Source organism: Orcinus orca, chromosome 16 (assembly GCF_937001465.1).
Source record: "Orcinus orca chromosome 16, mOrcOrc1.1, whole genome shotgun sequence".
Lineage (NCBI taxonomy): Eukaryota > Metazoa > Chordata > Mammalia > Artiodactyla > Delphinidae > Orcinus > Orcinus orca.
In genome coordinates, this window is record NC_064574.1 from 15,664,357 (window position 1) to 15,687,161 (window position 22,805).

The following is a 22,805-nucleotide window of genomic DNA, read 5'->3' on the forward strand; positions in this document are numbered from 1 at the left end:
TGCATATGAGTTAAAGAGTCAAGGGGTAGAATGTAGTGAATATTTTTGGTTTTGTCCACTATCCTCCATCTGGTAACAGCACCCCAATTGTTCTTTGCAGAACTTTCCCTCTGCATATTGGACTTTCAGTCATGGTGTCCTTTCTTTCCTCTAAGTGTGGGCAGGAACAACTCATGAATGGGAGAATGGGGAGCTGTGAGTATTTGGGTAAGAGTCAGAGAATCTAGGCTTTTCATGTTCAGGGATTTTGGTTCATATTGGGCAAATTTTTTTTTTTTAATTCTTTGGCCTTGCCACGCAGCACGTGGAATCTTAGTTCCCTGATCAGGGATCGAACCTGTGCCCGCTGCACGGGAAGCGTGGAGTCTTAACCACTGGACCACCAGGGAAGTCCCGGGCAAATCTTAATTCTGTTATCTTATTGGTGCCAGGATATTTTCTTTTTGCTAAGGGGATAAATTATTATTTTGTACTTGGACATTATGAGTGAGAAAGGATTAAAACATTTTAGCTTGTAATGCATAGACTATATCAGTTCTGTTATAGATATATTATGACTCCACATCTCCATGTGATTAATAGTATATATTCTATATGGCAACAAATATAAGCAACTTGATATGGATCTAGGTGGAACATTATTTTTGAAAAATGTTAAACTCATGTTTTAAAATTTCTGATAACCTTTAAATGCTTTTGCATACTTGAGTTCTAGAGTGTCATTATGATCCAGTCCTGTGTTGAGAACGTAAACAATATACAATTAGTTTCTCTGCTATGCTAGGTCATATATTGTTAGAGGAAGCCAAATGCGGCATAATTCCTTTTTTTTTTTTAAGGCTTTCATAATTAAACTGTATAAAAGACTTGGAATCTGATTTATTAGTCAGTGGGTAGAGAGGCTAAGTATCTTGTGTTGGCTGGAGTACATTCTCCACAGCATGGAGACAGATCAGAGCCAAAGGCTGGAGTAAAAGGTATCTGGTTCCATGGTTCCAGCAAGGTCAACATCTTTGCTTGTCCTGATCACCAGCTCCATTGTCCTTATTAGGACAAGGCTGAATAGTGGCAGGGCTGGTGGGAGAGGCCCTAGGCTATGATGAATGAATAAGTATATTCCAGAGTGCTGAATGCCTTGTCTTTTCCCCTATGTGTTCGGAAGAAGGGCTACCTGATGGCACCATTATTTAAATATTGAGTTCCCGAAGTTCCTGTACGCTCACGTGCAAGCATGGGAGTGAATGTTCGGAACTGCAGGTCTTCAGGGAGAGAAGATGAAATGTGCCATTTCAGTGTGTGAGGTCTAAGACACTGGGTGAAAATGTTATGGGGTGGAAAATCAGCGAGGGTCATTAACTCCCTGCTTTGCCTGGATAAAACTTTTAAAAGAAGGATGCTTGAGAAAAGCTTGGAGTACCTAGTAAACCCATTAGAAGTCTATTTAAATAAGGAAGGAGTCTACATTAGACCAGTTATGACGTGGCCCAAAGGCACAAGTAAATTTTATGAGAAAGCAAATTACACTCTCAGCCCATGAAATATACTCTTCTTGTTGTGTTGTCACAGTATTTGAAATCCACACTTATGGTTTCTTTAGGAAGAAGCTGATTGCAGTCCCAGCTCTCAGCTGCTAGGTTATAAGAGCTATGAATGATGAAGCCAAACGGTAAGATGGATGGCGGGAGGGACTTCCATGAGTGATGCACTTGACATGAGTGATGCACTCGATGCAATTGGGACATCTAGTACCAACTGTTTGCAAAATTTTGGAAGAATCAATGATTAAAATTCCATGTCTCTCTTCATATATCTTCCTATGAAGGCTGCTTGAGTTGTGTTGGTGTCCTTGTAACTTCTGGGGTATCCAAACACAGGCGTTCATCCTTATATCCTTAATTTACTGTTTACCCAAGTAATTCATCCCTTGTGGCCACCATATATTACATGACTACGGTGAATGAGGGAATTCCAAGCAGGCACCTGTGGACCCAGGGAGTTTTTAGCATTTAAGCTTCAGAAAAAGCTCCTTGATTTGTTGTGAATATCTAACTCTCCTAGTCATGCTCTAAGGATCTTACTTTATCTCACCACTGTACTCATTACTGTATACACCTTATGTATTTCTCCCTTAGGACTGTGGCCCAAGGCTTCTGACCTTTTTCCATCAATTCTTATTTGGAAACATCCCAGGCTGAGTCACAAGGCTAATTGGGAAGGGATCTAATTCATAAACTCCTAACAGAATTTCCTTCCAGTCTCACTCTGACTACTTTCTGCTCCCTTGCAGATGCAAGAGATTTTATTTATTCATTTTATTTATGAGCCTAATACTACTTTCTGACTTCAGGTTAAACAGCTCTCTCCACCACTGCACCAAAAGATTCTCCGGATTTGTCTAATGAAAAGTTTCAGCAATCAGCTCCTTTCTTGGGCATCCACCTTCTAGGACAGGTTCCCTTACTGATTACTGCATTAAAGGTTTCTTAAGCAACTCAGCCCTACTGATACCCTACTATACTTATTTCTATCTTGAATCAATACACCTTCTTCAAAATCTTCAGAGTCATTCCATACCTTTATATATAGCATCCTGTACAGTAGTCAACCTCCCGTGTAGGATCTTTGACTGAAGTAATTCTTTGTTCACAGGCAGATATTCACTTAGTTCTGGTTGAATTAAAGGGGGAATTTTGTTCCAATCAGGATGTGCTGACAGGATACAAAAGGACATAGTAAAATTCCCATTAGAAGAGTCCCAGATTCCAACCAGAGCTAAGCCTCTGACCCCTCCTTTGGCTTCACCACATTCCCTTTACTCTTTTTTTTTTTTTAATTGAAGTATAGCTGATTTACAATGTTGCGTTAATTTCTGCTGTACAGCAAAATGATTCAGTTATACATATACATATGTATGTACATTCTTATTTGTATTCTTTGCCATTACGGGTTATCACAGGATATTGAATATAGTTCCCTGTGCTATTCAGTAGGACCTTGTTGTATATCCATTCTCTATATAATAATATGCATCGACTAACCCTAACTTCCCACTCTGTCCCTTCCCCACCCCACATTCCCTTTACTCTTTTTTTTTTTTGGCTATGTTGGGTCTTTGTTGTGGCACACGGGCTTTCTCTAGTTGTGGCAAGCGGGAGCTACTCTTTGTTGTGGTGCGTGGGTTTCTCACTGTGGTGGCTTTTCTAGTTGTGGAGCACAGGCTCTAGGCGCACGGGTTTCAGTAGTTGTGGCACGCGGGCTCTAGAGCGCAGGCTCAGTAGTTGTGGCCCATGGGCTTAGTTGCTCTGCGGCATGTGGGATCTTCCTGGACCAGGGATTGAACCCGTGTCCCCTGCACTGGCAGGCGGATTCTTAACCACTGCGCCACCAGGGAAGTACCTGATGTGGATATTGAACCACCTTTGCATCCCTGGGATAAATCTCATCTGATTATGATACACGATTGTTTTAATGTATTGTTGACTTCTGTTTGCTAATATTTTGTTGAGGATTTTTTGCATCTATGTTCTTCAGTAATATTGGCCTGTGATTTTCTTTCTTTCTTTTTTAAAATAACCTATAATTTTCTTTATCTTTGTCAAATTTTGGTATCAGGGTGAGGCTGGCTTCATAGAATGAGTTTGGAACATCGATGATTGTCTTTAACTGTGAAATCTCAGCTAAAATCTATGAGACAACAGAAGAAGTCCCACTCCATAGCCTATCATAAATACATTCATTTTGCACCATTGGTCTACTATAAGTTACATAAGTAGTCTCCTCCTTTTGAGTATTAAATCTGATTCAAATATTTTATATTCATAAGTAATATTGATGAACATCTTTGACCACATCATTATTTCATCAGCACATCTTTTAGTAATGATCTCCACCTGGTGTGATGCCTATGGGTCCTCCAGTCCAATACCCACTTAATCCTCCAAAAACATGGGTCCATTCCTGTATCATCTCCAGTTCCTTCAGTTGGAAATCCATATTGTGGGTGCCTGTGAAATAGGAGAGCTCCATTTCCCAAGTCCCTTCACTACCTATTCCTGCCTCAGGCTCTTTTCATATCACACTCTTATGCCCTGAGTAAAAAGTTCAAATACATGCTTCAACAATTAATACACATCTTTGAATTTTATTCCTTTATGAATAATTGGAACTAAATACCAATACACTAAATGTAAAAAAAACTTCTATAATATTCAACCCTTGTAAAATTCTGACATCATGATTTTTTTTAACATCTTTATTGGAGTATAATTGCTCCAATAATGTTAGTTTCTGCTGTATAACAAAGTGAATCAGCTATACATATACATACATCCCCATATCTCCTCCCTCTTGCATCTCCCTCCTTACCCCACCCCTCTAGGTGGACACAAAGCACCAAGCTGATCTCCCTGTGCTATGCGGCTGCTTCCCACTAGCTAGCTATTTTACGTTTGGTAGTGTAGATATGTCCATGCCACTCTCTCACTTTGTCCCAGCTCACATTTTTCCCTCCCCGTGTCCTCAAGTCCATTCTCTATGTCTGCGTCTTTATTCCTGTCCTGCCCCTAGGTTCTTCAGAACCATTTTTTTTTTTAGGTTCCATATATATGTGTTAGCATACGGTATTTGTTTTTCTCTTTCTGACTTACTTCACTCTGTATGACAGTCTCTAGGTTCATCCACCTCGCTACAAATAACTCACTTTCGTTTCTTTTTATGGCTGAGTAATATTCCATTGTATATATGTGCTACATCTTCTTTACCCATTCATCCGATGTCATGATTTTTAATTAGCAATTATTATTTAGACATCAGCTTTATAAAGCTCAAAGCAATGCCTTCCAATAGAACTTTTTCTGCAGTGATGGAAATGTTCTATGTCTGCATTGTTTAATATATTAGCCACAAGTCACATGAGATTATCAAACACTTGCAATGTGATTAGTGAGACTGAGGAGTTGATAGAATATTTTATTTTATTGAATTGTAATTAATATAAATTTACACTTAAATAGACTCCTGTGACCAGTGCCTGTGGTAACAGACAGATCAAGATTAGATGATTAAGACGGTGACAGCTGTAGTTTGAATGGGCCAACCTTAATGTGAGAGGCCTGGCTCATTAGATCAACTTGAACCACATCTGGTCAACTCATGGTGATAAAGGAGGCTGTAGAGTTTTCTGAACAATGTTTCCAGCTCTGGGCCAGGGGTTACCAGGGATCAGCCAGATTAGAAGGGTGTCAGATTAGAAGATAGGTGTGGGACATGGAATGGTGATACATTTATCTTGGGAAAACTTCATTTGGAGGGGGGTGTGATTGGGGCAAAGTGGAATCATGGGAGTAGGTGACCACAAATTTCCAAGTTGGTAAATTTACATGGGATTTGCAGAGGGAAGCAACATCTTCCATAGCTGCTGGAGGTTTAGTAGAGAAATCGAGATCATTGTTAAATTAGCTGAGCTTTTATCATTTGATTTAATCCCACGATCTTTCAGGGATGGAGTACTTTCCACAAATATGCCTTGTTCCATCTGAGAAGATATTTCAGAGGTCGGAGACACGATACTTGTCTTCTTTGGGAGCTAATTTATATGGAACCTAGAGGAAAAGTTTAAAAACATAGAGTTTAAGGTGGAATGTACATGTTGATTCCTTTATAAAACAAGAATTTTGGATAAATGAAGGTTTGGGAAGACACAAATAATAATAGTAACATTTTCCTTAGACTCTCTGCCAAGCACTGTGGTATGTGCTTTGCCTGTGCCATCTCATTTTGTCTCATGACACACCTGGGGTAGGTATTATTCAGCTCCATTTACAGATGAAGATGTTGGAGCCTTGAGGACTCGGAAATACTCAGCATCTCCAGGTCAGCGAGGGCAGAGCCGGACTGAGTCCCAGAGCAGCCAGGACCCCTATAGCCCTATAGCCCTTAGTCTATCCTAGTCCTCCCTCTGAATGGGATATTCCCACGCTTCTTTTTTGTTTGTTTTCCCTCCTATTCTATTTTCCAAATCAAATATAAATTCACCTTTAAGAAAAATAATTTGTAAAACACCTGAGTCCAGCAGACAAAATTGAAGTAGACAGCTGGCATCTGAGGGCTTCTGGACTAGCCAGTGAAGATTTTCTTTGCGAGAAAAATTCATGAAGTGTTAGGATTAGGCTACCCCTTGCCAGCCTGCTTCTCAGCCCATTTGAAAAGTCAGAATGATGTCCTCACTATATGCCAGGCATGGTTTTTGGTTTTAGGGTACCGTGGCAAAGGAGTCAGACACAGTTCCTACTTTTATGGGACTCATACTCTAGGTTGAGAAAATACTAAGTTAAACAGTCACAGTATAATGTGATAAAGTTTAAAGTAGGGCCAAGATAAGGTTCTGTGAAAAGAAAAGGAGAACCATTCTGTCTGGGGTGAAGCTTCCATGGAGATTTTTATTTAATATGAAACTTGAAGCATGAGTGGGAGTTTGTTGAAAAGTGGGAGAAAAACATTCCAGGCAGAGATAAGAGCTTGAGTTAGAGGACAGAGGGAGAGGGTGCCTGGGGCCTTGGAGAAAGACCAAGTTTAGTGAGGCAGGTTTCTAAGCGTGAAAGGGAATGAGGAGTCATGAGGCCCGAGTTGAAAGCAGGAGGAAAAGCATCAGTGAAAACATTCAGTGGAAACAGGAAGTGTGAGAATCTACTCAGCAGAAGTGAACTAAGCCACCCCAGGAAACAATCCTTTGGGACTAAGGCATCCCAAGCCTTGGGTTTGTAATCCAGCTCCACCACTGACCAGTTGGCTAGCGCTGAGCATATTACTTTAACTCTATGATTCTCGGTTCCCTTGTCTGTAAACTGGGTATTATGTTTGCTGTGAGGACCCCATGAGATGAAGCACCACTTGGCTAAAAATGTTAGTTCTCACTGACAAAGTTGGAAGCCCTTGACTACTCCCACCAGAGCCCAAGTTTCCTGGAAGATTGTGATCAGATCTGCTTGAGCTATTCTGTCCTCCATGCCCGGTCGCCACAGGAAGCTCAACACTGCACTTGCTGGGCATAAGATGAATATTTTTTTCAGGCCCTCATTGGCACTGCCATCTCCTACCTCACCTGGTCTTCCCAGCCAACACCAGGGTCTCCAGAGCAGGAATGGTGAGTTGAGGGGAACCATTCTGCAGAGGACAGGCTGCAGGATTGGGGAGAGCAAACACTGCCACACGTGGATCTAACAGATCTCACAGTGAATGCTGCACAGGCCCTGGATTAGGTCACAATGCTGATGCATCGATTGCTGGCCAGTGTGTGACCTGGGCAGTTAATTATTATAAGGTGCAGAGGAAGTTAGTATGGTCGGCTCATCAGGGCCTGAGCAAGGGTGAAAGTGGTCCTCATGCACTTCAACACCTCTACTGGCCTCTGCTAGCTACTCTTTTTTGAACTCCTTTGTACAGGGTTTCTAAGCTGAAATACCACGGTTCTAACTTGGAAACTCTGGTGACTTCAGAAGGACTGTTAGAAGACCCTAAGCTCCTAATTTCTCCCCACTCTGAAACAAATTCTACCAAGATATGAAGAGTAGCTTCCTTTTGGTGGCAGAGTTACAGAAGAGTCCATTTTGCTCACCTTTCTTGTAATATTGATAAAATAATAAAGATAATCCCCCTTTTTTTAAAGAGGAAAAATCTGGAACCCAGAAAGAGTGAGTTGCTGGCAACTTCTACCTTTTGCAGAATCTTTGCAATGACCAAGTTCTTCCATTCCACGTGACCTCATGTAATCCTCACAAAACCCGAGGTATGGATGTCCTCTTCATCTTTTCCGTGAGGAAGCTGATGGTCTCAGAGATGTAGAGTGAGCTGACCAAGGCCACACAGTGTGAAGGGCTCAGCTTGACTCCTTGCCTGGGGCGCTGTCGACCCGGAGTCTGGCAGACACTTTTCCCTGGCAAAAGCTCAGATCTGAGTGTCCTGTGCTCGCCCTTGGGCCATGACCCTGCCTCCTCATGCTGTTCTGTGTTGCAGAACTCACCCTGGACCACACCCTGCCCCAGGGAGTGAGGACATAGCCCCAGGAGGGGAACTGTGCAGGAGGGGGCCATCAATGACAAAAGACCTTGTGGGAATATTTGAGTCCCTAGAGAGGCTGGAGAAAGAAAACTGGGGAAAACTTGTCTGGGAAAGTCCAGGTCCAACCCTGATACTTACAACATGCTGTGGGAAACATGAGCTGAAATTCTCCATGAAACATAAGAAATTGCCGCAGCTCCAGGTTGACGCTTTTGCTGGGAGCTGTAACCCTATAAGGTTTGCATCCGAGTAGTTGACATCATGAAGCAAGGCCTGCATTTTGCACTGTTTGTTCTAATACTAATCTTTTCTGTTTATGAAACGTCTCTTACATACCAGGCAGTATGCTGTGCACATTACATAAATCATCTTGTGTGATCTTCACAAAAACTCTATGGCTCAGATTTTATTGTTTTGCCTTTTTCACAGATGAGGAAACCATGACCCAGGGAAGTTATGAGACATGCCCAAGTTGATTTAGTTCATAATTGGCCAGACTGGGATTTAACTTGCGTTTCTCTGACCCAAGCCTTTGTTAAACCATTATACCTGTATCATTCTACCACTACCCTGCCAAGGATCTCTGTCCCTCAGAGAGGACACTCCCCTCCATCACTTTTCATACCCCAGAGAGACCATCAATTTTCCATGAGCTCAATGCCTGTTCACTTTTGGGCTTTATTCTTTCTGGAAATGGAGTCTGGTAGAGGAAGAAAGGAACTCATAGAGTTGTGTCTGGGGTGGCAGAGAAATCTTAGAGATCCTTGGCTTGGGGTGGGAGATAGAATTGGATGTGTATCTATTGACCTAATTCCAGTAAAATATAGCAATTTTGTACCAGTATAGCTCCATTTCCTGCTCCCATCTTTTGTGCTTTTGCAATATATCTTACATTTATGTATGTTTTAAACCTAACAATACAGTGTTATAACTATCGCCTTAAACAATCTTATCCTTTTTAAAGAAATTAAGAGCACATACACACTTTTTTTTTTTTTTAATTTACTTTTATTTGTGTTGGGTCTTCGTTACTGCGCGCGGGCTTCTCATTGCGGTGGCTTCTCTCGTTGTGGAGCACAGGCTCTAGGCACGCAGGCTTCAGTAGTTGTGGCACGTGGGCTCAGTAGTTGTGGCTCACGGGCTCTAGAGCACAGGCTCTGTAGTTGTGGCGCACGGGCTTAGTTGCTCCATGGCATGTGGGATCTTCCCGGACCAGGGCTCGAACCCGTGTCCCCTGCATTGGCAGGTGGATTCTCAACCACTGAGCCACCAGGGAAGCCCCCCGCACTTTTATATTTACCTGCATATTTATCAATTCTGATATTTCTGAGTTCTAGAGATATTTTCTCCACTTCTCTGAAGACCCTATTTATATTCAAGCTCTTTGGCCAAAAATACTAAAAATTATCCTCTGCTAAAAAGGATAAAAATATCCTCTGGTCATTTATTTTGAACATAAGGTGAAAATAGAAATAAACTCTCCTGGTATATGTGTGTTTTTGGTAAACGTATTTGTTATATGTACAAGCGAGTCTTCTCTCTAAGTCCCCGTTTCTGTTTTGTTTATTATGTTGGGATGATAACAATATCTATCCCAAGGACTTTTCTTAAGAATGTAATGAGTCAAGGCAGAAAATTCCCTGACATATAGCTGGTACTCAAGTGATGTTAGTTTCCTTCCACCTTCTAGAAAAGATAAACATAATATGGAGGTTATAATCTGAATGGGGAGACTTTACTTTTTCAAAATTCCACCCTTATTTACTTCCCCTGTCCCTACACTACCCAAAATAATCAGGTCTCAGTCAAAAGTAATTTAATTATTTACACACGCACATACACACACACATACACACAGTTGGCATAGAGTTTGTAAGACTCCTTTTTTATATTAGAGACAGATACTACCAAATATTTATTCAAAATAAATCAATAAATCAATGAAATGATAGGAAGTTAATATAAGCATTTACTATGTCATCAGAAGTAATCAATTAATTTTTAAATTTTTTTTAAATTGAAGATTAGTAAGACTCCTTTGATGAGTATAAGTACTAGATAACTAGCAAGAGCTTCCTGCTAGCTTCTCTAATGTGTTTTTAATAAATCTTACACTAGCCCTCCATCTTCTGGAATTACGGTAAGCATGATGCCCAAATCACCCGAGGAAGGGCCAAGTTACTGAGTCACAGCCAGAGATCTCCCAGGGCAACCTGGTACAGAGTGCCTGCTTGGGAAAGGCCAGTGCCTCGCACAAGGCTTGTTCAGCCAAGTAAGTGCAGGCACACCTCATTAAGCACCGCTCTCACTTTGTGGAGTTCGTATCATGCTGCCAATGTTGGAAATATTTTTATAATTAAAAAGTGTTTATATTCATAACTCCTTCTTTTGTGGGGGGCAGAAAAACAACATGGGTTTATTTTAAGGCAAGTACAACAATTAAGACCACATAAGACAAACACAGGTCAAGTTAAATTTTTAGTGGGTTTTTTTTTTTCTTTTAGGAATGCTGGGGGAGGAATCTACTATACAACACCATCACACTTTGTAAATAAAAAGTGTCAGATACTTGACTTCTTTATCCACCACCACCAACAAAAAATAAATTATTTTCTTGTTTTGTAAAAGACCTACAACTGGGAGAAGAATTATATCTCATAATTGTACGGGGGACCCGCATGGGTTTCTTGAATTTTCACTTTGGCAGTTAGAAATGGTCGGGCAAGATGAGGAATGATCCAGTGAACTCAACTTTAAATATTGTATTAATGGCTCTGAAAAACAACAAAAAAATAGCCTGATTACAAATCCACACATTTGTACAGCACGGTTAGAGAAATTTAAAATTACACACAGCTCATACATAATCTCTAGAGACCCCCAGAGGTCTATGGGGGTCTCTACAGAGAGTCATTACTGGGTCGCTACGGGATTTGGTCCATAAGTTATAATTTTTGAAACCCCGAGTGGAGCAGTGAGCACAGCCATCCTGGAAGGGGAGGGGGATTTTAAAATCATTATTCATTTCGTTGGGCCGCGTCCCTGTACTGGGGCCTCTTGGGATCTCAGAAACGAGGCGGCGAATTAAAGTCACCTGCCGCTTCGCGGAGGGCTGAGGCTGGCGCGCGCGCTCTCTCTGCTCCCGGGTCTGCGGAAAAAGCGGTGGGCAACTTTGGGTTCTTTTTGCGTCTCTGCAGCCTGTTTGAGAGGGGCGCGTCTGCTAAGCGAAGCCGGAGCGGGCCAGGGCAGAGGAGGGCCGGGGCAGCTGACTATTTCGTGCAGTCATAGGAATATGGAGCTGCGTGGCGGTAGAGAGAAGGCGTAGATCTGCAGGGCAGCGGACAGCTCGCGTTGCTGCTCACCTGGAGTTTGCCGAGCGTCGAGTTCTCAATCCCCAGCCGGTGGGAGTTGAACATCTCCCTGACGTTAGGGAAAGTCTGCTGCTGGGCTGCGAACGTGTGGCCGGAGAGCTGGTTCAGGTCCCCGCTGTGGTTCAGATACCAGGACGCCGCCTGGGCCGCGGCGCCGGCTGGGGCTGGGGAGCCGGCGGCGGCGGCGGCGGCGGCGGCGCCTGCGGGTGGTGGTGGCCGTGATGCTGGTGGTGATAGCCGGCGGCGGCGAGCGCGCCCTCCTGGCCGGCGGCGAGGTTGAGGGCGCTCAGGGGCGATGTGGGTCCGCTCGGGTGGTCCGAGAGGGCCTCGTCCAGTGCGGGTGGTGGGGGACGCCCATGTGCGCCGGCCGCTCGGCCCCGGTGTACAGGCTCCTGGCGCGCACGCTGCACTGGTAGCCCCCGGCGCCCGCAGCCTCCAGGCCCTGCGCGCACTGCCGGCCGTAGGCAGCGGGCGGCGCGGCGCGGCGCGGCGCGGCGGCGTAGGGCAGAGCCAGCGGCGGCACCACCAGGCCCGCGCGCCCGGCCTGTATTCATAACTCTTATGCAGGGTTTCCTAACCTTGGCACTATTGACATTTGAGGGCAGATAATTCTTTCTGGTGAGGATGTCCTGTGCATTGCAGAATGTTTAACAACATCCCTGGCCTCTACCAGTAGGTGTCCCCCCACTCCTAAGTTGTGTCACTCAAAAATGTCTCTAGACACTGTCCCTAGGGGGCCAAAATTGCTCCCACCGAGATGAAAACTGCTTTTCTGTTTTTTTGGGTTTTTTTTTTGGCCGGGCCGTGCTGCTTGTGTTCCTGACCAGGGATCAAACCCGGGCCCGTGGCAGTGAACGCACAGAGTCCTAACCACTGGACCACCAGGGAATTCCCGAAAACTGCTTTTCTGAATTACGTATTAAAAGGCCAGTTCTCACTCTAGAAGAGGGAGCACTGTAGCAAAGCTCTCAGCCAAGGGCACCCATAGGCAATCCTGCCTTTCTTCTGCCTGAATGGCAAATGTCAGTCTGTGCTTCCTGGGAGCCTCCTTCTGCTCTTATTCTGGTTTCTGATGAACTGATTTGACCTCCTAAGAGAGCTGAGGAAAGAATACCAGGAATAATGCTGGCAGACCCACCAAAGTGCAAAAGGAGATGTACCCACAGGGATCTGGAAATGCAGGCTTCGGAGGAGCCTTCAAGGAAATAAAGTGAAAATCTGCAGGTGATGAGAGGATTGACCAACCATTGTGTGAACTATAGTTGGGAGAAGCAGTGGCCAAGGAATGAGGATCGTGGCTGCAGGGAATTTAAAAAGGAGGAAGAGCTACCACTAATGTGCAAAGATGGGTAACACATTTGTGTAGAGACCAAATGTGGTGCTGGTCCAGTTAACACTCCTGTTTCCAAAAAGGCATCATGCCACACACACACACACACACACACACACACACACACACACACACACACACACACACCCCTGCAAGTGGCATATGCCTGTTGCACATTTCCAATGTATGAAGCATTTGTTTATTCATTGAACAATTGCACCAGCTCTGGGAAATATGCTAAACCAGCATAATTAATCTCAATTTATAGATGAGAAAACTGAGGCTCAGAGAGGTTAAATGACTTGCCCACATCAGGAACACCTGAACTCAAAAGTACAACCTCAGACTTTGAACCTGAGGCTCACTAAAATCCCACCAAAGCAGACTGGCTTTGTCTTCCAAAAGATCGGATCTCTGGAGGATCCGAGAAAGCAGGTCGGTGGGGAATGTGCTGGACCCTGGTGATTGGGGTGATTCTCTAGACAGAATGATTCTCTAAACCAAAAAAAGTTGGGTCCTCCTTCTACACAGTAATGTGTGTGTTGTTCCCACAATTCTTTGGGAGCCCCCAGATGCCGGGGAGGCAGCATCTAAGACTATGCCTGGCATGCTGTGGGAACTCGGTAAGTGTTTGTTGAATGAATGAGTGACACAAGTTTATTGGAGCTGAACAGACAAGGGTCCCAGTCCTGGTTCTGAAATTCACTATCCATGTGATAATGGTCAAGGTAGCTTAAACTCTCCTCACTTACAAAATGGGGGTTCTAAGCCTTGCAGGGATCCTGTGTGGATTCAAGTGAGGTAATGAATGAAGAGTATTTTAAATGGTGCTTGGAAAGGTAGAGGCACTCAACAAATGGTAGCTGCTGTTTTATTATTGTTTAACGGGCTCACACCATGAAGTGTAGTAAAGTGGCCTTTGATAAATTCAGATCAGATAAGGCCAAAGGAGAAAGACAGAGCTGTGCTTTGGATGGACATTCTGTTCCAAGGGTAGATCAGCCTCATGAACAGCAGAAGTTAGGGATGAAAGAGCTGGATGTGGGATCAGGCTCCTCCTCCTTGGTCCCATTTCTCCCTAAAATGCCAACCCCAGGCTGGGCCACTTGCTGGGTGGCACCATGCAGCTCTGGGTCTCTCCCTCGCTTCTCCTGCTCTTCACCTTCTGCCAAGAACTTCGATCAGAATTAAGACAAGGTTGGTATGGAACATGGGAGCTCCAAAAATAGCCTGGGAATAGGGCCAGGGGCCCAGCAGCCCAAAGAAATTCTTGACCCAACACCTTCTAGCATGACATTAGGAAAGGCATTTCACTTCTCTGACCTTAGTTTCTTCATGTAAAGTTGGCAGTCCTAATATCTACTTTGAAGAGTAATTGCAAGGATAAAGCTATTCACATAACAGGAACATAAAAGGAGAGTTCAAGAAACTTGTAATCCTGCCTCAGAGGATCTCGTGGCATTTTTTCTCCCCATTAACAAATATTTACTGAGAACTCAGAGCCAGGCCTGTGTTAGGTATTTAGACTGCGGAAAAGAGTATGATGAGATTCCTGTTCTCAGTCTTCTTGGTGAAGGAAGGGAAGGAGTGATTGAGAGCAGCTCCTGTTTATTGATGCTTTTCTATTTATCAGGCTTTTCATTGGTTACCTCTCACCCTTCAGTAAGCCTAAAATGTGCATATTACACGCCCATTTACAGTGAAGGAAACTGAGTGCCAAAGGTATAGGTGATTTGTCCAGGCTCACACCGCTAGAAAATGATGGAGTCAAGTTTCAACCCTGCTCTCAGATTGAAGTCAGTTCTCCTCTCACTATCGGATATCTACTCCAGAATGACAGTGAGACAGGGGATGGAAGCCTGAGAGACCTTACTCATCAAATCCTAGGCAATCAGATCTGGAATTGTGCTCAGAGATGGTGGAGTTCAGCTCCCTAATTTTACATATGAAAAGATGGGAATTTGGAGAAGTTAAGTCGATACAACATCACACAGTAGTATGTGGCAGGGCTAGGATTTGTATCCACTTGAATTGGAGTCTCAAGTCTCGGGTTTTCACCACATCAGGTTATTCCCAGGAGTGAAAATCTCAACTTCTGTGCAGATGGAGAAGGCCCTGGCTGGGTGGGCCAGGTGGTCTGCATGGGAAGAAATACACAGCTCAGCTAATATTATGGACAGCCTCGCATTTGTGGTCAGGGCCATCCCAGACCCCTAGCATATGGGACCAACAAGCGGAAGGTGATGCGGCCTCTCTCAAACCACTTTGTCTCTTTAGGCAAAGCTGTCTCCGCAAATGTATGCAAACTTCGTATGGAGAATGGCCTTTGTCGAGGCTCCATCCTGTGCTGATTCTACAACTGGAGAACTTATGAATGTGAGGTTTTTTATTATGGAGGTTGTAATGGCAATGGCAACAACTTTTTGAGGAAAGAAGCATGTGAGAAAGCCTGCAAGAACACCTGATTTTCTAGTAAGAACACAGCCCTCCCTGGAGTCAGAGTTGCTCTAGGGCAATAGAAGTTATTTTTGTGAACAAGAGATGCATTCCTCCACTTCAAATTTATTCTCCCTGCCTTGTTCTTTAAATCACCCACCTCTGTGCCCGAAATTCTACAACTATCACCAACATGTTTAAAATCTCAAGACTTTATTTTTAAAATACGTACATACATACAAATATACTGGGGGAATTAAGAGTTAAGAGTCATTCACACTTAGTATGAATTACTGCTTAGTGAATTGGAGGATAGAGGTTTTGGAGGAGGGAGGGTGAATTTGAAAACTTGGGGCATGGTATTGGAAGGGCCCACATTGAACAAGGAAGTAGACCTTTGCGGGTAAAAATTCAATTAAATTTTATCCATAGGGATAAGATTCAATTATCATCTCAAAATAACATTCCTCTGCATATGCCTTCATTTACTTTCTCCCTCCCTCTCTCTCTATGTATGTGTGTGTGTGTGTGTGTGTGTGTAAATTGTATAGTATTTTCTATCAGGATTTTTATGTAGCATTTCATTATAAACATTTAAACGTTTTCCCAGATCAGTGAATATTCTTCAGTGTCATTGTTAATGGCTATATAATATTCTAAACTATTTACAAAGCACTGTAATTTACTTAGCCAACCATCTGTTGTTGAATGTGTGCTTCCAATTTTTCATCATTGTAAAATAACACAAGGTTAAACGTAAGCATGGTTTTTAAACACCTTTGAAAAACAACATCCTGAGTGCCATCAGAAAGGTGGCTGAATAAGATGTCCCTCTGCCTAATCATTTGGTATCCATCCATGGGCAAAAATGCCTTTGTGGCAGCTTTGAGATCCAGCTAGGAGATTGTGAAATCCAGTGCAGTCCAAGACCCAGGAGAACCATTTGAGAAGGCAGGCCCGCACCCAGGTGGTTGACTCACCTATCATGGTCCCAACTATAGACCCAGAAACAGCTCCATGCCCCTGAGGACTTGGCTACAGCCCCATTTAGCTTGGTCCTCTCCCCAGCACCATGTGCCCGGGGACGCATATGCGTGACCATACGTCATGCTCCCCCAGGCATCAGGTTAACAGGCATGGAGAAGTCAGTGAGTGCTGAAATGGCTTGTGAACAGCCTCCAGCCCCTCTCAGCCGCTGCCCAGGAGCCCCTGGACGTAAGCCCACCAAACTAGCTCAGACTGTAGATTCTGAAAGTGCCCTGAAATGGGGTCTAGCTCATCCCACCCACAGGCCCCAGACAGTCCCGCTGGCACAGGGACCCAGCAGAAGGCGCTCCCATCTGTGCCCCCGGAGATCCTGAAAGGCCTTAGACTGAGTTCCTGCCCCTTCCAGCCACAGATTTTGAGCAGTCTTGCCGGCACAGGGACCTGGCGGGAGACACATCTGTACCTTGGGAGATACAGAAAGGGCCCTAGACTTCACTCCAGCCCTTCCAGCCACCGTCAGGGAGCAGCGCAGCCCAGCTAGGGACCTGGCAGGAGACACACTCATCCGTGCCTGTGGAACCAGGGCTACAAACCTCAATCTTGGCTGTTGAAACTGAAATAGCCCTGGGGCTTCGTTCCAGTCCCTCTCGGCCACTGTCCAGGGCCAGTCTCGCCCACCCAGGGACTCATCCTGTGACCAGGCAGCGGTCCTCCCAGGGACCTGGTGGGAGCCACACCTATCTCGCACCTGGTAATAGGCTCACTGACTGAGGACCTGACCTTGGACCCTGAAGCAGACCCTTGTCCCAGCACCTCCCTACTGAACAAGGTAGTAGAGGCAGTCCCACCCACCCAGGGACCAGATGGAATCCATGCCCACCTGAGCCCCTGATAACAAGCATGTCAATCACAGACCCCATGGCAGACCCAGCAACAGCCTCAAAACCGGTTCCAATCCAGCACAACTGTGATTCTGGTGGTAGTCCTAGTAGGCTGGGGAAGTTGTAGAAAGTTCTTACATGCCAAAACAAGTCTTTCAAGACTGGAAGAGGAGTTTGCTCCTTCAAACGCACAGACACCAACACAGGGCCACACGAATCACAGAGAATCAGAGAAACCTGGCACGACCGAAAGAACTAATGAAGCTCCAGTAACCGGCTCCAAGGAAATGGAGATCTACAATCTGCCTGCCAAAGATTTCAAAACAGTCATCTTAAAGAAACTCATAGAAACACAAGAGGATATAGGTAGAAAAGTAACCAAAATCAGGGTCTTTTACAAGGATGCAATCTAGGTGTTGTCAACCGGCTGAAGCTGCATTGTCATCTGAGGTTCAACTGGGGAAGGATCCACTTCCAAGCTCACTCACGTGGTTGTTGGCAGGATTTAGTTCCTCGAAGGCTATTGGCCAGGGGCCACCTTCAGTTCCTTGACAAGTGGGCCTCTCCTGGGGGCAGCTCACCACATGACAATGGGCTTCATCAGAGCAAGCAGTGGGAAGAACCAGGACGAGTGCTGGCAAGATAGAAGTCACAGTCTTAATCTTGGAAGTGACGCCCCATCACTTTTCGTTACATCACTGCTCATTAGAGACAAGTCACTAGGTCCAGTCCACACTCAAGGAAGGGACTACACAAGGACATGGATCCTAGGAAGTGGGGATCACTGGGCCACCTTAGCAGTCTGACTGCCCCAGGGAGGAGCTTGGCCAGAGTCACACAGCAGTGACTGCTTAAAGGCTCGGTTCTTGTGTCTTCTCCCTCTCCCTCCTTCTTCCCTGATATTTGTTCACAGGTGAAAGCTGAAAGCTCATAGTGCCTGGTCCCTATGAGTACAAATACCCAAGAGGTCTTACATCACCAAATCTGGATTCTGAGAAATGTTGTGTTATAAAAGTTGCTTAGGCGAAAAGATAAACAGAAACTACCAGAAAGAAGAAACTACCAGAAGGCCATTTGGTGCCAGATAAGCTACAGAAGCACAGGAAATACCACTGTTGACATAGTGTTGAGAGCTCATTAAATTTCTTAATCCACATATGCTGGAGGAAAATCTTCCAAATAAGCAAGCTCCTCAGGCCTTTAAAAAACTTTCTGGGAGTAATGGAAGTGAACAACTTAGGAGCATACATTAATACAGATTTATAACCTGCTTTTACCAGTTAACAATATTGGGTGAAGATTTTCCTATATCATTAAATATTCTGCAACGTAATTCTAAAAGGGGTAGAGCTTTCTGGGTATCGCTGGATCATAATTTATTTAAACAAGTCTTCTCTGATTAAATGTTGAGATTATTTATGCTTTCTCAATATAATTAATGTTGCAAGTACATCAGTGTGAGCATTTCTGACTGTTTAGTGAGGATAGATGATAAGAAGTGGAACCTCTAGGTCAAAGAGGACATGCATTTGAAAAGCTTTCAATACATAACACCTTCTATTAAAATTCTCATAATTGCCACTGATGGAACACTTATGATACGCCAGGAACCAAGTTACGTGCTTTACATACATGATCTCATTTAATATTTCCAACAGCCTAAAGAGGAAGATTCTATTAATATCTGTATCTTACAAATGAGGAAGTTGAAAGTCAGGAAGATAAATTACTGGCCCCAAATAGCAAACCGGCAAGGAGTGAAGCTGGTGTTTGAATCAAAGTGTAACTCTAGGACCCATATTCTTAATCAGTTTGCAGTCGTTAAAGTTCAGCTCTACTGAGCAGCCCAGTCTTAGCTTACCTCTCCATCCTATAAACCCCCTGACATCTCCATAGGGACTACACAGAGATATTCTGGGCCTGCCTGCTTCTACCTTTTCATGGTCATACTTTGTGGGCCCTTGAAAGTTGGGATCTTGCCTTACACATTTCTACCTCAAGCCAAGAAAAGTGATGTGTACAAAGTAAATACTCCACAAGTACCTGTTGACTATTTTTGTAGAAATTACACCATGGAGGAAAGGAGGGACCCAGGATTTATTGGGTTGGCGAAAAAGTTCGTTCGGGTTATTATGTCTGATAACAGAAAACCCGAACGAACTTTTTAGCCAACCAATATTTTTCAGGTTTTTTTGTTTTCTGTTTTAAATTTTATTTATTTATCTATCTATCTATCTATTTATTCTTGGCTGCGCTGGGTCTTCATTGCTGTGCGCGGGCTTTCTCTAGTTGTGGTGAGTGGGGGCTACTCTTCGTCGCAGAGCACGGGTTCTAGACGAGTGGGCTTCAGTAGTTGTGGCACTCGGGCTCAGTAGTTGTGCCTCGCGGGCTCTAGAGCGCAGGCTCAGTAATTGTGGCGCACAGGTTTAGTTGCTTCGAGGCATGTGGGATCTTCCCGAACCAGGGCTCGAACCTGTGTCCCCTGCATTGGCAGGTAGATTCTTAACCACTGCGCCACCAGCAAAGTCCTGCGCTACTGTTTCTGGGCTGCTCCTCCCTTGTCTCTGCATCCCCTCCCTTCCCTGATTAGCAACTGTTTGAACCTGCCCTTTGGGTCTCAGGGAAGGTCATGGAGGCTGGAGTCTGTCCCCTACAAACAAGGAACGGGGGACACAGAGAGGCTTCCATGCCCAAGAGCCCCTACAGGGTCCTGCTCCGTTTCATTACATGTGCACTCCCTATGGCATTTCAGGGAAGGCCATGGCATCCACGTGGCACCCACATTTTCATTTAGCCCTGTGCCTCATAAATTAGGTAGCTGGTCCTGTCTGTAGATTAGATAATAGCACAGTGTCAATGTTAATTTACTGAATTTGATTATTGTGCTATGGTTATTTAAGAGAATGCCTTTGTTTCAGGAACTTCACTGAAGTACTTAGGATGTCTGCAACACACTTTCACATGCTTTAGAAAAACATAATATGTGGTGTGTGTGTGTGGAGAGAGAGAAAGATGATGAAGGATGATGAAGGAAAGAGAGATGAAAGTAAATATGGTAAAATGTAAGCATTTGATGAATATGGGTAAAGAGGATGCAGGAAATCTTGGCACTATTCTTGCAACTTTTCTTTAAGTCTGAAGTCATGTCAAAATTAAAAGTCGGGGCTTCCCTGGTGGCGCAGTGGTTGAGAGTCCACCTGCCGATGCAGGGGACACGGGTTTGTGCCCCGGTCTGGGAAGATCCCACATGCCGCGGAGCGGCTGGGCCCGTGAGCCATGGCCGCTGAGCCTGTGCGTCCGGAGCCTGTGCTCCGCAACGGGAGAGGCCACAAGAGTGAGAGGCCCGCGTACAGCTGAAAAAAAAAAAAAAAAAAAAGTTGAAAGAATAAATCAAGCATAAAAAAGGAAAAAGTCAAGGAGAAATCACTGCAGCCACATCAGAGCTACTAGGAGAGTGGGATATGGTGTCCCATAGGCAAATGGAAAAGAAATAACAGGGAAACCTTACAAGTGTACCACAGCTGAACCAGATGAGACCAATGGAGAACTGTCCTTGTGATAAGCATGAACTTGCCTAATTTGTACATTAATATGTTGAGAGGTTAATGCTGTTTCAAACCAGAGTCTCTGGCCCTACAACAGAGATCATGAGTGAGCCAATCTAGAAAATTCTATGCTCCAAATCACTCAGCCCGCCCAGGCACTCTGCCCCAGAGTCTGTGTATATTGCTACCTGGAGGGTGGTTAAAGGGGGTCCTGTGGGCACCATCCAGGCCACTTAGAGCTCTGCCTGTGGAGTGAGGTACGAACCTTCCATCAGTGAGGGGCTGTTGTTTTCAGATTGATCGCAAAGGTCGGCTGCCTTCCATTGCCTATTCCCCTGGTAGTGCCAAGAGTCTAACCGTAGTCCTAAGCCTAACCCTAGCCCATAATATAAACCACAGGCTTTGGATCGTTCATCTGGTGAAAAATCCCCAGAGGGCTGTCCAAGATTGAGGGCTGCAAATAATGGGGTTTCGGTAGCTCTAGAGGGTCCCATCGTTTTATGTAATGAACTCACCCCAATAAACCTGGTTTGGCTGGGCCCTGGGCTTCTTTGGGGTTGATATCCCAGCCGTGGGGGGTATGCAGAGACTTCTGGGTCTAGGACCTCTATGCTCTGCAGGCGGGGCCTACTAATGCTATGCTGTTCTGTGGCTCAGGGGGGCGCTGCAGCTCCCACCAAGTACCATCTTTAAGGGCTAAACAAACCAGACCCTCACCAACAGATTGCAGCACTGAATGGAGAGCTAACGAGTTGTCAGCTATCACTCTGTTTTCCTCACCCTCACAGTTTTGCCATCAACTTGTAGTAGAATGATCAACTGGGTAAACGTGATCATGGGGCAAGAAGGGGAGTGTTTGTTGTGTTTGCAATATGATTATTTCACAAGTTAGTTTTTGGAAGCTGCATCAATGGACAGGACAAATGGAACCACAGAGCAGTCACAGGAGCCCTCATAGCTGGTGCAGCCCTAGCTCCCGGGGCATTAGGGCTGGCAGTTTGGGGGTCTCATACAGATTAGTAGATGAAGAGGCAAAAAAAAGTCATTTCTCCTATGTCCTGTTGGGCAGCCTAACTGCTCTCCCTGCTTCACATTGCCCCCAGAGTCTATTCTTAATATAACAGCCAGAAGGATCTTTTCCAGACATAGGTCAGATGACATCATTGCTCTGCTCAAACCCCTCCTATGGCTCCTAAATTCCTCAGAATAAAAGGCAAAGTCCTGTAGTGACCACAGGGCCCTCCATGATCTGAGCCCGCACTACTTCTCTGACTGCATCTCCCTTCATGCTCCTGAGCCCTCAGCACGCCAGCCATGATCCTCAAGCATCTGAACTCAGGTCCTTAGCCCTAGAAGCTTCCTTGGACTGGACAGCTCTTCCCATGGGTTCCGTGTGGCTCATGTCCTTCACTCAGCTCATGACTTGAATGACACCCTGAATACCCTCTGCAAAGCAACAACCCCCTACCTCTTACCCCATCCCCTGGACCCACTAGTCCTCTTACCCAACTTTATAGTTCGCCATAATCTTTCTACCACCTGACATGTTAAACCTGTGTTGGTTCATTCATTTAGTGACTGTTTCCCTCACCCCACACGTGCGCGTGCACACACACACACACCCCTCACCTCCTTGATGTCAAATCCCCACCACCTAGAACAGAACACATAGTAAGTGCTCAAAAAAAGGTTTCCTGAATGAGGAATACCTCTGCTTACGCTGTTCCTCAGGCAGGGCTGTCCTCTACTGGTCTGGCTTTAGAACTTCATTTTTCAAGCTCCGGCTCCCTCATGTGTAACTAACTTCCTATTATGTCTCCAATCACCAACCTGCACCTTGCTGAAGAACAGATGTTTGTTTCTACAGGGTTTTACCGTACACAGCCGTCTGGACTGGAGATGGGGTTTAGAGGCAACAGCGAAGCAGCGTGTTGCCAGAGGTGGGAGAAAGTAAGCGCAGGAAGAGACCCTGCCCTGAGCTCCGGAAAGGCAGCAGTTTACCAAGTTTCTGGCCCTGGGAGCCGTCCTTCTAGCTCAAACTAGCATGGCTGTGGTCTGGCTACAGAACACATAGCCCATCAGGATGCCGTCCACACACAGGCTCCTGGAAAGGAGGAGAGCGATTTGTGCCATGGTGCCGATGGAAGAAATAATGGCGTGCATACAAAGGCATACCTCTGCCATCCCTGAGTTAAACAAG

The 22,805-nt window shown here is 44.9% G+C and overlaps 2 protein-coding genes across 2 annotated transcripts; one reads left to right on the forward strand and one right to left on the reverse strand.

Moving 5' to 3' along the window:
* Positions 1-10,013: 10,013 nt before the first annotated feature.
* On the reverse strand, positions 10,014-13,655 carry LOC117202509 (forkhead box protein C2-like). Its single transcript, XM_049699186.1, has 2 exons — positions 13,651-13,655; positions 10,014-11,970 (listed from the first exon to the last, which is right to left on the reverse strand). Exons 1-2 carry the CDS (start codon positions 13,653-13,655, stop codon positions 11,325-11,327), a joined length of 651 nt encoding a protein of 216 aa, XP_049555143.1. The 3' UTR covers positions 10,014-11,324.
* LOC105748139 (kunitz-type protease inhibitor 3-like) lies at positions 12,893-18,725 on the forward strand. The gene is made up of 2 exons (XM_033433924.2): positions 12,893-13,984; positions 15,110-18,725. Exons 1-2 carry the CDS (start codon positions 13,878-13,880, stop codon positions 15,219-15,221), a joined length of 219 nt encoding a protein of 72 aa, XP_033289815.1. The 5' UTR covers positions 12,893-13,877; the 3' UTR covers positions 15,222-18,725.
* The last annotated feature ends 4,080 nt before the right edge of the window (positions 18,726-22,805 follow it).